This window comes from Procambarus clarkii, chromosome 20 (genome assembly GCF_040958095.1).
Source record: "Procambarus clarkii isolate CNS0578487 chromosome 20, FALCON_Pclarkii_2.0, whole genome shotgun sequence".
Taxonomy (NCBI): domain Eukaryota; kingdom Metazoa; phylum Arthropoda; class Malacostraca; order Decapoda; family Cambaridae; genus Procambarus; species Procambarus clarkii.
In genome coordinates, this window is record NC_091169.1 from 34,149,686 (window position 1) to 34,162,456 (window position 12,771).

At 47.0% G+C, this 12,771-nt stretch overlaps 1 protein-coding gene across 6 annotated transcripts in view; it reads right to left on the minus strand.

Moving 5' to 3' along the window:
• Window positions 1-12,771, minus strand: part of LOC123755283 (uncharacterized) — a 127,101-nt gene that overhangs the window by 71,872 nt on the left and 42,458 nt on the right. For 3 of the 6 annotated variants that reach the window (XM_045737740.2, XM_045737738.2, XM_045737737.2), the window contains exons 2-3: window positions 3,150-3,479; window positions 2,126-2,500 (exon numbers count right to left, since the gene is read on the minus strand). In XM_045737740.2, coding sequence (XP_045593696.2) covers window positions 2,126-2,500; window positions 3,150-3,479 — 705 coding nt within the window. The remainder of the gene's footprint in view (window positions 1-2,125; window positions 2,501-3,149; window positions 3,480-12,771) is intronic. The other 3 variants (XM_045737742.2, XM_045737741.2, XM_045737743.2) reach the window with 2 other exon arrangements.

Sequence of the window (12,771 nt, forward strand, 5' to 3'; positions counted from 1 at the left end):
CAACATAGTTTTGTTAAGAATTGATCCTGTCTTACAAATCATCTCACATTTCTGGAAGCGGTAACCAGCTACTCAGACAAAGGACTTCCGGTAGATATAGCTTACATGGACTTTGCTAAAGCTTTTGATAAAGTACCACATGAAAGACTGACAAGGAAATTACAGGCACATGGAATAAATGGGAAAATACCGGAATAGATAAAACAATGACTAAAACAGAAAACAAAGGGTCGTGCAAATGGGAATGAATTTGGCTTGGGAGATGTGCTAAGTAGGGTGCCACAGGGGTCCATTTTGGGGCCAACCCTTTTTGTCATATACATCAATGATATAGATTAAAATATTTCAAACCACATCATCATATTTGCAGATGACACTAAGATCTACGGTAAAGTGGGAAGTGAAAGTGATACTGAGACCTTTCAAAGAGATCTTCATGAACTCCACAAATGATCAGATGAATGGCAGATGCAATTTAACGTTGAAAAAATGTAAGACTTTTCATGTGAGACATAACAACCCACGCCACAACTATCATATCAAGAACATCGCCTTGTGGCACACTGAGGAAGAAAAAAGACCTGGGAGTTAGAACCCACATTGAAATTGCTCAACAAGTGGGAGCAGCAGTAAAAATAACCACCCAAACACTCGGAACAATCAAACAAATCTTTGACATCAACGAATGATTATTCAACTGTGTTAATATCTGGTGCGCTCTCACCTGGAGTACTGTATCCAGGCATGGAAACCTCATCTTCAGAAGGATATAGCTGCTCTGGAGAAAGTGCAATGCCGGGCAATAAAAATTATTACAGAGCTAAGTCAACTCTCATGTGAGGTACAGTTGAGAGCAACAGGGCTAACAACACCTCAAACCAGGCATGACAGGCGGATCTCATCGAAACTTTTGAAATACTGAACAATTTGGAGGATGTCGATACGAACAATTTCTTCGAAAGATCAGATGTAACACAAACAAGGAGCAACAGTGTCAAGTTCAACAAGCCACCATGTAACACAAACAAGGAGCAACGGTGTCAAGCTCAAGAATCAACAAAGTAACACATACAAGGGGAAACGGTGTCAGGTTCAACAAGCCACAATGTAACACAAACAAGGAGCAACGGTGTAAGCTCAACAAGCCACAAAGTAAAACAAACAAGGAACAACGGTGTCAAGCTCAACAAGCCACAATGTAACACAAACAAGGAACAACGGTGTTAAGTTCAACAAGCCACAATGTAACACAAATAAGGAGCAATGGTGTAAGCTCAACAAGCCACAAAGTAACACAAACAAGGAACAACGGTGTTAAGTTCAACAAGCCACAATGTAACACAAATAAGGAGCAATGGTGTAAGCTCAACAAGCCACAAAGTAACACAAACAAGGAACAACGGTGTTAAGTTCAACAAGCCACAATGTAACATAAACCAGGATCACCAGTATCAAGTTCAACAAGCTATATTGGTACACAAACAAGGAGCAAGGGTGTCAACCTCAACACGCCACAATGTAACTTAAATAAGAACCAACGGTGAAAGCTCAACTAGCTACACTATAGCACAAATAAGGAGCAACGGTGTAAGCTCAACAAGTCCCATTGCAACACAAACAAGGAGCAACGGTGTCAAGCTCATTAAGCCACAAAGTAACACAAACAAGGAACAACGGTGTAAAACTCAGCAATCCATAATGTAACACAAACAAGGAGCAACAGTGTCAAGCTTAACAAGCCAGAATGTAACACAAACAAGGAACAATGGTGTCAAGCTCAACAAGCCACAATGTAACACAAACAAGGAACAATGGTGTCAAGCTCAACAATTTACAATGTAACACAAACAAGGAACAATGGTGTCAAGCTCAACAATTTACAATGTAGGACTGTGAACAGTAGATACTTCATCACCCACAGGGTTATTAACAATGGAACCGCCTACCCGCCGAAGTAAAAAAAAAAAAGGAGAAAATATTTCTGCCACTTGAAATCATGCTGGAGAAAGTCCCAGAAACAAAGGGAGTACATTTGACAAGCCACAGGCCTCTTGCCCAAATCGAGGCACTAGAAATATGGTAACGCTCAGGTAAAGCCAGGTAAAGTATCCTAGCGTTAACTAACTTTGCCAGTGTGACTGAAGAAGGTGTTTGCTGGTCCTGAAGGAGTACTGTACGAGCTGCGACACATCGATGACCTCGCTGGCGTAGGTGGCTGCTGCCTGGACGCCTGTGAAGTAATAGTGACATTGTTGCTGCGGGCACGACACTACCCCAGACGTCTCCAGTACCCATGGTGCCCCAGGCTCCTGCTTCCAGCTGCCACTCACAGCTCCTCTGTGTGGAGACTTCTCTCCTGAGGGGACGTCTACAAGTGGCAAAGTGGTAGCTTTCTGCTGGGATTCGAGCCACAACTGAACCTGGTAGGTTGTGTTGGGCTGTGGTGTCCAGGCCGCCTCCACCACACTGGCACCTCGCTGGCTTGACACTACCACCACACCTACACACACACACAAGCCACAGTCAGTGTTACATTGTGGCACACACCTCACTCCTCTCACCTCTCACCCGTCTTTAACGGAATCCAACACTACGTTAAAAATGTGACCTATTTGTAAACATTAATGCCCCTAATATTGACGAGTTGCTTGGGGTCATACTGCTCTGGCTAAGCATCATGTTTTATACGTTTCTGGTTAAAAAAAAAAATACGCAAAGGAACCGCCCTAACCGAACTTTCTGAGCTTCCTCAGGAAGTTCAGAAGTTCATTTAGAGTTAAAAAACCCATTATCCCCCCATTAGTGTGGGTAATCTAATAGACTCGAACACACCCATTACCGCCATAAATGTGGGAACTCTAATAGACTCGAACTCACCCATAAGTGTGGACATTCTAATAGACTCGAACTCATCCATTACCCCCATACGTGTGGACATTCTAATAGACTCGAATACACCCATTACCCCCATAAGTGTGAGCATTCTAATAGACTTGGACACACCGATTATACCCATAAGTGTGGACAATAATACACTCGGACACACCCATTATCCCCATAAGTGTGAGCACTCTAATAGACTCGGACACATTCATTATGCCCATTAGTGTAGGCTCTCTAATAGACTCGAAAACACCGATTAAACTTACTTTGGAACCTGAGCCCATTACTGAACGCTAATAGAACCGATGAATCAGTAGCGTCTCTCGCGTCAACAAAGATTGAGAAGTCCATTAGGTAATAGGGCTGGGTGCTGGCACACGGCATGGAGCAGTGGATGATCCCCTCTCCTGTTGTGTCTGGCTCGGGGTGCAGGTCACCAGGACACACTATCTGAAGAGCCAAGTTGGTGAATACGAAGGTTGTGGTGAAGGTGAGGTCAGGGTCAGGTGTGTGACCTCCTGGTAGCCTGAGGCAGGTGTAGAGGCCTTCTCCTTCCTGGTGACCAACTCGCGCTATGGTTGCCTCCTCCACCTCACCTGTAAACAATCACAGCAGCGGGTTAGACAACAATCACCCCTGCGGGTTAGACAACAATCACCCCTGCGGGTTAGACAACAATCACTCCTGCGGGTTAGACAACAATCACTCCTGCGGGTTAGACAACAATCACCCCTGCGGGTTAGACAACAATCACCCCTGCGGGTTAGACAACAATCACATCAGTGGATTTAACAACAATCACAAGCAGCGGGTAAGACAACAATCACAGCAGTGGGTTAAACAACAATCATCCCAGCGGGTTAGACAACAATCACAACAATGGGTTAGACAACAATCACAACAGTGGGTTAGACAACAATCACAACAGCGGGTTAGACAACAATCACAACAATGGGTTAGACAACAATCACAACAGTGGGTTAGACAACAATCACAACAGTGGGTTAGACAACAATCACAACAGTGGGTTAGACAACAATCACAACAGTGGGTTAGACAACAATCACAACAGTCGGTTAGACAACAATCACAACAGTGGGTTAGACAACAATCACAACAGTGGGTTAGACAACAATCACAACAGTGGGTTAGACAACAATCACAACAGTGGGTTAGACAACAATCACAACAGTGGGTTAGACAACAATCACAACAGTGGGTTAGACAACAATCACAACAGTGGGTTAGACAACAATCACAACAGTGGGTTAGACAACAATCACAACAGTGGGTTAGACAACAATCACAACAGTGGGTTAGACAACAATCACAACAGTGGGTTAGACAACAATCACAACAGTGGGTTAGACAACAATTACAACAGTGGGTTAGACAACAATCACAACAGTGGGTTAGACAACAATCACAACAGTGGGTTTGACAACAATCACAACAGTGGGTTTGACAAAAATCACAGCAGCGGGTTATGCAATAATCACATCGCCGGGTTTAAAAACAATCACAGCAACGGGTTAGACAATAATCACGGAAGGGGGGGGTTGAAAACAATCAAAGAAACTGGTTAGACAACAATCACAGCAGCGGTGGTGTGTGAGAGTTACAGTTATCACTGCTGAGTTTGAGGATTGTGAGGCTCTGATGTGTTTCAGGGGTCAGAGTTATCATGGCTGAGTGTGAGGCTTGTTAGGTGCGTGTTTGTATGAGGGTCAATAATATCACTGCTGAGAGTGAGGGTTGTGAGGCGTGGGGTGTGTGTGAGGGGTCATAGTTATCACTGCTGAGAGTGAGGGTTGTGAGGCGTGGGGTGTGTGTGAGGGTCACAGTTATCACTGCTGAGAGTGAGGGTTGTGAGGCGTGGGGTGTGTGTGAGGGGTCATAGTTATCACTGCTGAGAGTGAGGGTTGTGAGGCGTGGGGTGTGTGTGAGGGGTCATAGTTATCACTGCTGAGAGTGAGGGTTGTGAGGCGTGGGGTGTGTGTGAGGGGTCATAGTTATCACTGCTGAGAGTGAGGGTTGTGAGGCGTGGGGTGTGTGTGAGGGGTCATAGTTATCACTGCTGAAAGTGAGGGTTGTGAGGCGTGGGGTGTGTGTGAGGGGTCATAGTTATCACTGCTGAGAGTGAGGGTTGTGAGGCGTGGGGTGTGTGTGAGGGTCACAGTTATCACTGCTGAGTGTAAGGGTTGTGAGGAGCATGTTTTTTTTACATTTCTCAGTTTTCACTGCTGCGCATTAGGGTTTTGAAGTGCTAGTAACTGTGAGGTGTCACAGTTATCACTGCTGAGTGAGAAGGTTGTGAGACACAGGTGGTAGGGTCACAGTTATCACCCCCTGAGTGTGAGGGGTTGTGATGCACGGGTGTTTGTGAGGATCACAGATATCACTGCTGAGTGTGAAGGTTGCGAGGCGCTGGTGTGTGTGAGGGGTCACAGTTCCACTGCTGAATATGAATGTTGTGAGGCGCGGTTGTTTGAGGGTCACAGTTATTTCTACTGAGTGTGAAGGTTGTGAGGAGTTTGTGTGAGGAGTCACAGTTACCATTGATGAGCTTGAGGGTTGTGAGGCGTGGGTGTGTATGAGGGTCATAGTTATCACTGCTGAGCGAGAGGGTTGTGATGCGCGTGTCTGTGTGATGGTTACAGTTATCACTGCTGAGTATGAGGGTTGAGAGGCGCTGGTGTGAGGGTTTTAGTTGTCACTGATGAATGTGACAACATTCATCAGTGTGCGCGGGAGTGAGGAGTCCAGTTATCACTGCTAAAGTTGATGATTGTGAGACTCATATGTGTTTCAGGGGTCACAGCTGAGTTAACACTGCTGAGTGTGAGGGTTTTAGGCGTGGGTGTGTGTGTGAGGGTTACAGTTTTCACTGCTGAGCGTGAGGGTTGTGAAGCGCGGGTGTGTGTAAAGGACACAGCTGTCTGCTGAGTGTAAAGGTTGTGAGGCGCATGGGATTTTTAGGGTAACAGTTATAACTTCTTTGTGTGTGGGTTGTGAGGCGCTGGTGTGTGTGAGGTTAACACTAATCACTGCTGAGTGTGAGCATTGTGAGGCGCAAGTGACTTTGAGGGTCACAGTTATCACTACTGAGTGTGAGGGGTTGTGAGGCGGGGTTGTGTGAGGGTCAAAATTATCAGTGCAGAGTTTGAGGGGTTGTGAGGCGAAGGTGTGTGTGAGCGGTTACATCTTTCAATGTATAGTCTGAAGGTTGTGAGGCGCGGATGTGCGTACGGGTCACAGTTATCTCTGCTGAGCCTGAGGGTTTTGAGGCGTGTTGTGTGAGGGCCAAAGTTATCACTGGTGAGTGTGAGGATTGTGAGGCACTGGTATGTGTGAGGTTCAAAGCAATCACTGCTGAGTGTAAGGGTTGTGAGGCGCATACGATTTTTAGGGTCACAGTTTTCACTGCTGCGTTTAAGGGTTGTGACGCGCTTGTGTGAGTGTCATAATTTACACTGTTGAGGGTGAGGGTTGTGAGGCACGGTTGTGAGTGTAACAGTTATCACTGCTTAGGAAGGGGGGTTGTGAGGCGCGGGTGTGTGTGAGGGTCACAGTTATCGCTACTGAGTGATAACTGTGACCCTCACAGTTATCACCCTCGGTTGTGATGAGCGGGTTTGGTCCCAATTATCACTGCTGGCCGTTAGGATTGTGAGTCATGGATGTCAGGGTCACAATTATTACTACTGAGTGAGAGGGTTGTTAGGCACTGGTGTATTTGAGGGTCACAGTTATCACTGTTGAGTGTGAGTGTTGTAAGGCGTTTGTGGGAGAGAGGGGTCACAGTTATCACTGTTGAATGTGAGGGTTTTGAGGCGCATGTGTGTGTGTGTGAGGGTTACAGTTATCACTGCTGAGTGAAAATGTCATGAGGTGCAGGTGTTTATAAGGGTCACTGTTATCACTGCTGAGTGTGAAGTTGTGAGGCGCACATGTGTGTGAGGGTCATAGTTATCACTGCTAATCGTGAGGGGTTGTGAGGCGCGGGTGTTCGGGTCACAATTATCACTGCAGAGTGTGAAGGTTGTGAGGCGCGGGTTTCAGGGTCACAGTTATTACTGCTGAGTGTGAGGGGTATGTTGAGTGTGAGGGTTATGAGGCGCTGGTGTGAGGGTCACATATTTCACTGCTGAGTGTGACGGTTTTGAGGTGCGATTTTGTGTGAGTCACAGTTATCACGGCTGTGAGGGTTTTGAGGTGAAGGTGTGTTCAAGGGGTCACAGTTATCACTGCTGAACGTGAGGGGGCTATGAGGCGTAGGTGTGAAGGTCTCTGTTATCACTGCTAAATGTGTAGGTTGTGAGGTGTGGGTGTGAGGGGTTACTGTTATCACTGCAGAGCCTGAAGGTTGGGAGGCACAGGTGTGAGGGTCACATTTATCCCTGCTGAGCGTTAGGATTGTGAGTCAGGGTGTGTGTGAGAGGGTCACAGTTATTACTGCTGAGTGTGAGGGTTGTGAGGCATAGAACTTGGCGCGGTTGTGTGTGAGGATCACAGTTATCACGGATGTGTGTGAGAGTTTTGAGGCGCAGGTTAGAGGGAGATCTCAGTTATTACTGCTGAGTTTGAGGGTTGTGAGGCGCGGTTGTATGTGTGATGGTCAGAGTTATCACTGCTGAGTGCGAGGGTACTCAACTTGTGGTACTAACCAAGTTGTGCTTGCGGGGGTTGAGCTTTGGTCCCTGCCTCTCAAATGTCAATCAACTGGTACTCACCTAGTTGTACTCACCTAGTTGTGTTTGCGGGGGTTGAGCTCTGGCTCTTTGGTCCCGCCTCTCAACCGTCAATCAACAGGTGTACAGATTCCTGAGCCTGCTGGGCTCTATCATATCTACACTTGAAACTGTGTATGGAGTCAGCCTCCACCACATCGCTACCTCGTACATTCCATTTTTTAACTACTCTGACACTAAAAATTCTTTCTAATGTCTCTGTGGCTCATCTGGTTACTACGTTTCCACGTATGTCCCCTGGTTCGTGTTCCACCTGTGCTAAGGAGTTTGTCTTTGTCCCACCATGTCAATTCCCCTGGGAATTTTGTAGGTTGTTATCATGTCTCCCCTTACTCTTCTGTGTTCCAGGGATGTGAATTTCAACTCCTTTAGTCTTTCCTCGTAGCACATACCTCTATGGCGGATTTTTACTCCAGCATATAATTAATATCTTCTATGTCGTGAGCCCTGCTCACGACATAGAAGATACTCTGGCTAATCGCTAACTAAAGGGGAATGGGAGGGAAAACTGAATTACCTACTTCCACCATAAATGATGTGGGCTCGTCCTCTGTTGGGGGTTGAATTGAAGCTCCTGGTCCCGGCTCACGACTTGCTGTAGGGAACACCCCCACACACACTGATGCTCTTCCCAGAACCTCAACCAACACCCAAAAGCGCGTCTTCTCCGTACTGCTTCTCTCTGCAGACTCCGTGCTCCTCCACAACCTCTTGAAGGGTTGGAGTCGGTCTCCTGGCCGTCGCCTCCTCCTCACAACTACGTCTACAGTCCTTACTCACGGCTGCAGTCGTTCGTATTCCCAGCTAGTTTGTTCTTCTCCTTCCTCACGGTGAACTGGCCCAGCCGCTACGTCATCACCCAACTGGTGAAACTGTACAGTCGTCCCTGACGTCACTGCCCAGGCTCCACTCTTGCTAAGCACCTGTCACTGGAGCACTTGTTGCTCGTTTCCCGTCAATTCCTTCTTCTGTCCGCTTCACGGAGTTCAGGAAGACCTCACAGGATGCTCGCAGACCACTGGTGATGCGTATATTCACCGGAGAGGGGCGAATACTGTCAGACTGACAGGACCCCTTATCGCACGTCCGCCCTTGACGACGTGTCGTATCTAACTCCTGGCGCCACGGGTTGCACTGCCCGGACCTACCGCCACTCGTGACGTCACACTTGCCAGGAGCGTTTCTCATTGGCTTCCTGTACCACGTCACCGTTCTTGGCCAATCTGGTGCCACTGACGTCATAACATTTTGGCGCGAAAACGTAGGAATAGGCGCCATCTTGGCGTCCAAAAGGGCCTAAGCACTCTTCTTTAGATAATTTCTCTCCTATACGAGAACACCTTATGCTCCCACATATGTCAAAGTGTTCTCTGGAAGGCAGAGAACGTTCGGGTAATGTAGATATGACTCTTACAGCTGGCGTGGGAGAAATATAAGGCGGGGGGGAACACCGTCACATTACATAAGTTTTTTTGTTTGCCAGTTTAGCATATGCCGCTGATGATATCCTTTTGATGTTACCTTCTGGGAAAAGGTTCGGTGTGATACTAACCCCCAGATCTTTCTCTCTATTTGGAGGATTTTACCTCCCAGATGGTACCTTGTGTTCAGCCTTCTGCTCCCTTCGCCTAATTTCATTACTTTGCACTTTCCTGAGTTGAACTTTAGTAGCTATTTTCTAGACCATTCCTCCAACTTGTCCAGGTCGTCTTGTAGTCTCTGTCTATCATCATTTGTCTTGATTTTTCACAGAATTTTTGCATCGTCAAACATGGAGAGGAATAAGTCTATACCCTCTGGAAGATCGTTTAAATATATTAGAAACAGGATGGGTCCAAGTACAGAGCCCTGTGGGACTCCACTGGTGACATCTCACCATTCTGAGGTCTCCTCTCCCTCACAGTTACTTGCTGTTTCCTGTTGCTTAGATACTCCCTTATCCACTGGAGCACCTTTCCTTTTACTCCTGCCTGTTGCTCTAACTTTCGTAACAGCCTTTTATGGGATACCTTGTCAAAAGCTTTCTGACAGTCCAAAAAAATGCAGTCTGCCCACCCTTCTCTTTCTTACCTAAATTTTGTTGCTTGGTCATAGAATTCTATTAAAGCTGTGAGGCACGATTTACCATCTCTGAACCCATGTTCGTGGTGTGTTGCAAAGCTATTTCCCTCCAGATGCTCTATGAGCCTTTTCCTCACAATCTTCTCCATCACCTTGCATGGTATACAAGTTAGGGAAAATTGCCTATAGTTCATTGCCTCTCGCCTGTTACCCTTTTTGTATATTGGAAGTACATTAGCTGTCTTACAGCTTTCCAGTAGGTCTCCTGTTTCCAGTGACCTGTTATAAACCACAGAGAGTGGCACACCTAGTGCTGCTGCCCCTTCTTTTAGTATCCACGGTGAGATTCTGTCAGGCGCAACACCTTTGTCACATTCTGCTCCAACAGATTCCTATAAACCTCATCACTGGTGAGGTCAAAGTCTTCCAAGGTTGCTTGGTTTGCCTCCTCCTCATTTAGCACATGGGCTTCTCCTTGTTCTTTTGTGAAGACCTCCTGGAATCTCTTGTTCAGTTCTTCATGCACCTTCTTGTCATTCTCTGTGTATCTATTCTCCCCTTTTTTCAGTTTTATCACTTGTTCCTTCACCACTGTTTTCCTCCTGATGTGGCTGTGGAGCAGTTTTGGTTGGGTCATATTATCTTTATTCGCGATGTCATTTTCATACTGTCTCTCTGCTTCTCTCCTCACTCTGAGGTACTCATTTCTTGCCCCTCTGGTATCTCTCCCTCTGCTCTCTGGAGTTCTGTTATTCCTGTAGTTTCTCCATGTTCTTTTACTAAATTGCTTCGCTACCTTACATTCTTGGTTGAACCATGGATTCTTCTGTTGCTTTTTGCTTTTCTCCTTTTGGACAGGGATAAATCTATCTGCAGTTTTCTGGCATTTCTTGATGACATAGTCCATCATATATTGTACATTCTTCTCTCTGAGTTCTGTTTCCCATGGTATTCCCCTTAGGAAGTTCCACATCTCATCATATTTTCCTCTCCATTAATGCAGTCATTTCCATTCCGATCCCATACTTGGATAGGTTATCCCTATCTTGACCAAATATTCAAATGTCAATACACTGTGGTCACTCATTCCTATGGGGGGCTTCAAATTTGACTTCTCTTATTTCTGACTCATTCAAGGTGAATATTAGGTCGAGTCTAGCTGGTTCATCATTGCCTCTCATTCTTATGGGTTCCCTGACATGTTGGCTCAGAGAGTTCCTTGTTGCCACTTCCAAGAGTTTAGCTCTCTGTGTATCTGTACTGTCATGTGGGTTCCCATTCTCCCAGTCTATCTTTCCATGGTTGAAATTGCCCATATCTTGAGGTTATCTTGAGATGATTTCGGGGCTTTAGTGTCCCCGCGGCCCGGTCCTCGACCAGGCCTCTACCCCCAGGAAGCAGCCCGTGACAGCTGACTAACACCCAGGTACCTATTTTACTGCTAGGTAACAGGGGCATAGGAGGAAAGAAACTCTACCCATTGTTTCTTGCCGGCGCCTAATCCCATGATTAGGATTCTGGAGCTATTCCCGCAGGCAACAGCTGAAGCTGCTTTCTCTATTATATTATTGGTTGTCATGTTGTTCCTATCAAACTCCTGTCAGGGTCTTCTGTCATTTAGTGGAGGGTTGTAAATGACTGTCACTATTACCTTAGGTTCACCCATTGTCATAGTTCCTGTTAAGTAATCTCTGAATCCATCAACGCCCGGAATTTCCATTTCATCAAAGCTCCAGTCCTTCCTTATCAGCAGGGCCACTCCTCCTCCTCTCCCTTCCCTCACTTTCCTCACTTTCACAGTAGTCCTTTGGAAACATAGCGTCTGTTATGACTCCTGACAATTTTATTTCGTGAGTGCTATTACATCTGGGTTTTCTCCCTGCACCCTTTCCGCTAGTTCACTTGCTTTAATGGTAATCCCATCGTGCATTACCTTGCAGTTCACTCTCCAATATTTGTTTTCTCTCTCCCTCCCTACAAGTGTAGGAAGTTGATCCATGGGCATTTCAACTTGGGTAGGCTCTTCCTCCTGTAGGGAAGTGGCCAGGGGTTCAGGGGGAGGTGGGGTGGGGGATAACGGGCTTAGGTCTTGCCCACTTCTGCTTGGGACAGGAAAAAGTCCAAAGGGTAGGGGGGGGGGAGGGGCAAAGAGTGCAAGGAGTTGGGGGGCAGGGATGGCTTGGGGTGAGAGAATGCCCTCCTGTGGTGTAGTTATCAGGGGTTTTGAGGGAGACAGGGTGAGGGATGGAGGGCCTAGGTTCTTGCCTGGGCCTGCTTGGGACAGGAAGAAGCCCGGAGGGGTAGGGGAGTGGGCAAGGAGTGCAAGGAGTTGGGGGGACAGGGACGGCTTGGGGTGAGGGAATGCAAACCTATGGTGTAGTTAACAGGGGTTTTGAGGGAGGCGGGGTGTGGGATGGAGGGGCCTAGGTCTTACCTGGGCCTGCTTGGGGCAGGAAGAAGTCCAGGGGATGGGAAAGTAGTGGATACTCGGGGAAAGGGGGTCAGGGATGATTTGGGTGATATGGTGGGCATGGTTTAGAGGCAAGGAGGGATTTGAGCTGAGGATGGAAGGGGGGGGGGGGAGATTTGAGGTGGTGAGCTGGGGTGTTGTATTCCCTTCTGGGGTTCCTGAATTGCTGAGTTGGGTTTCCCCACTCCCCTCTGGGAGTGCTGGGATGGAGGCTGATCCCTCTCTCCCTTGCCTCTCCTTGCACCTTTTCCTTGCATCTGCTGCCCTTATTATCTTGGCCCTGGTCATGTCCCTCTTAAGGTATCCCTCTCTGTAATTCCTTGCATTTTTCAGTTTGCTCTTCTTTACTTGGATGTCCTCTTTGGTGGCCTTGTTCCTGAATACTACCTTGATCAATCTCGTTTTTTCTTTGTTGCACTGTCCAATCCGGTAAAACTGTTCTATGTCTCGTTCAGCCCCGTCCATTCTGATCTCCTTTAGTATCCCTGGCACTGCAGCTTTGTCCTTAGTCCTCCAATCTTCCCTTGTTGTCCCTTCTTATTCCTTAACACCTATCACTACTACAGCTCTTCTCCTTTCCATTAGCTGGCTTGTGCATTTAGCTGC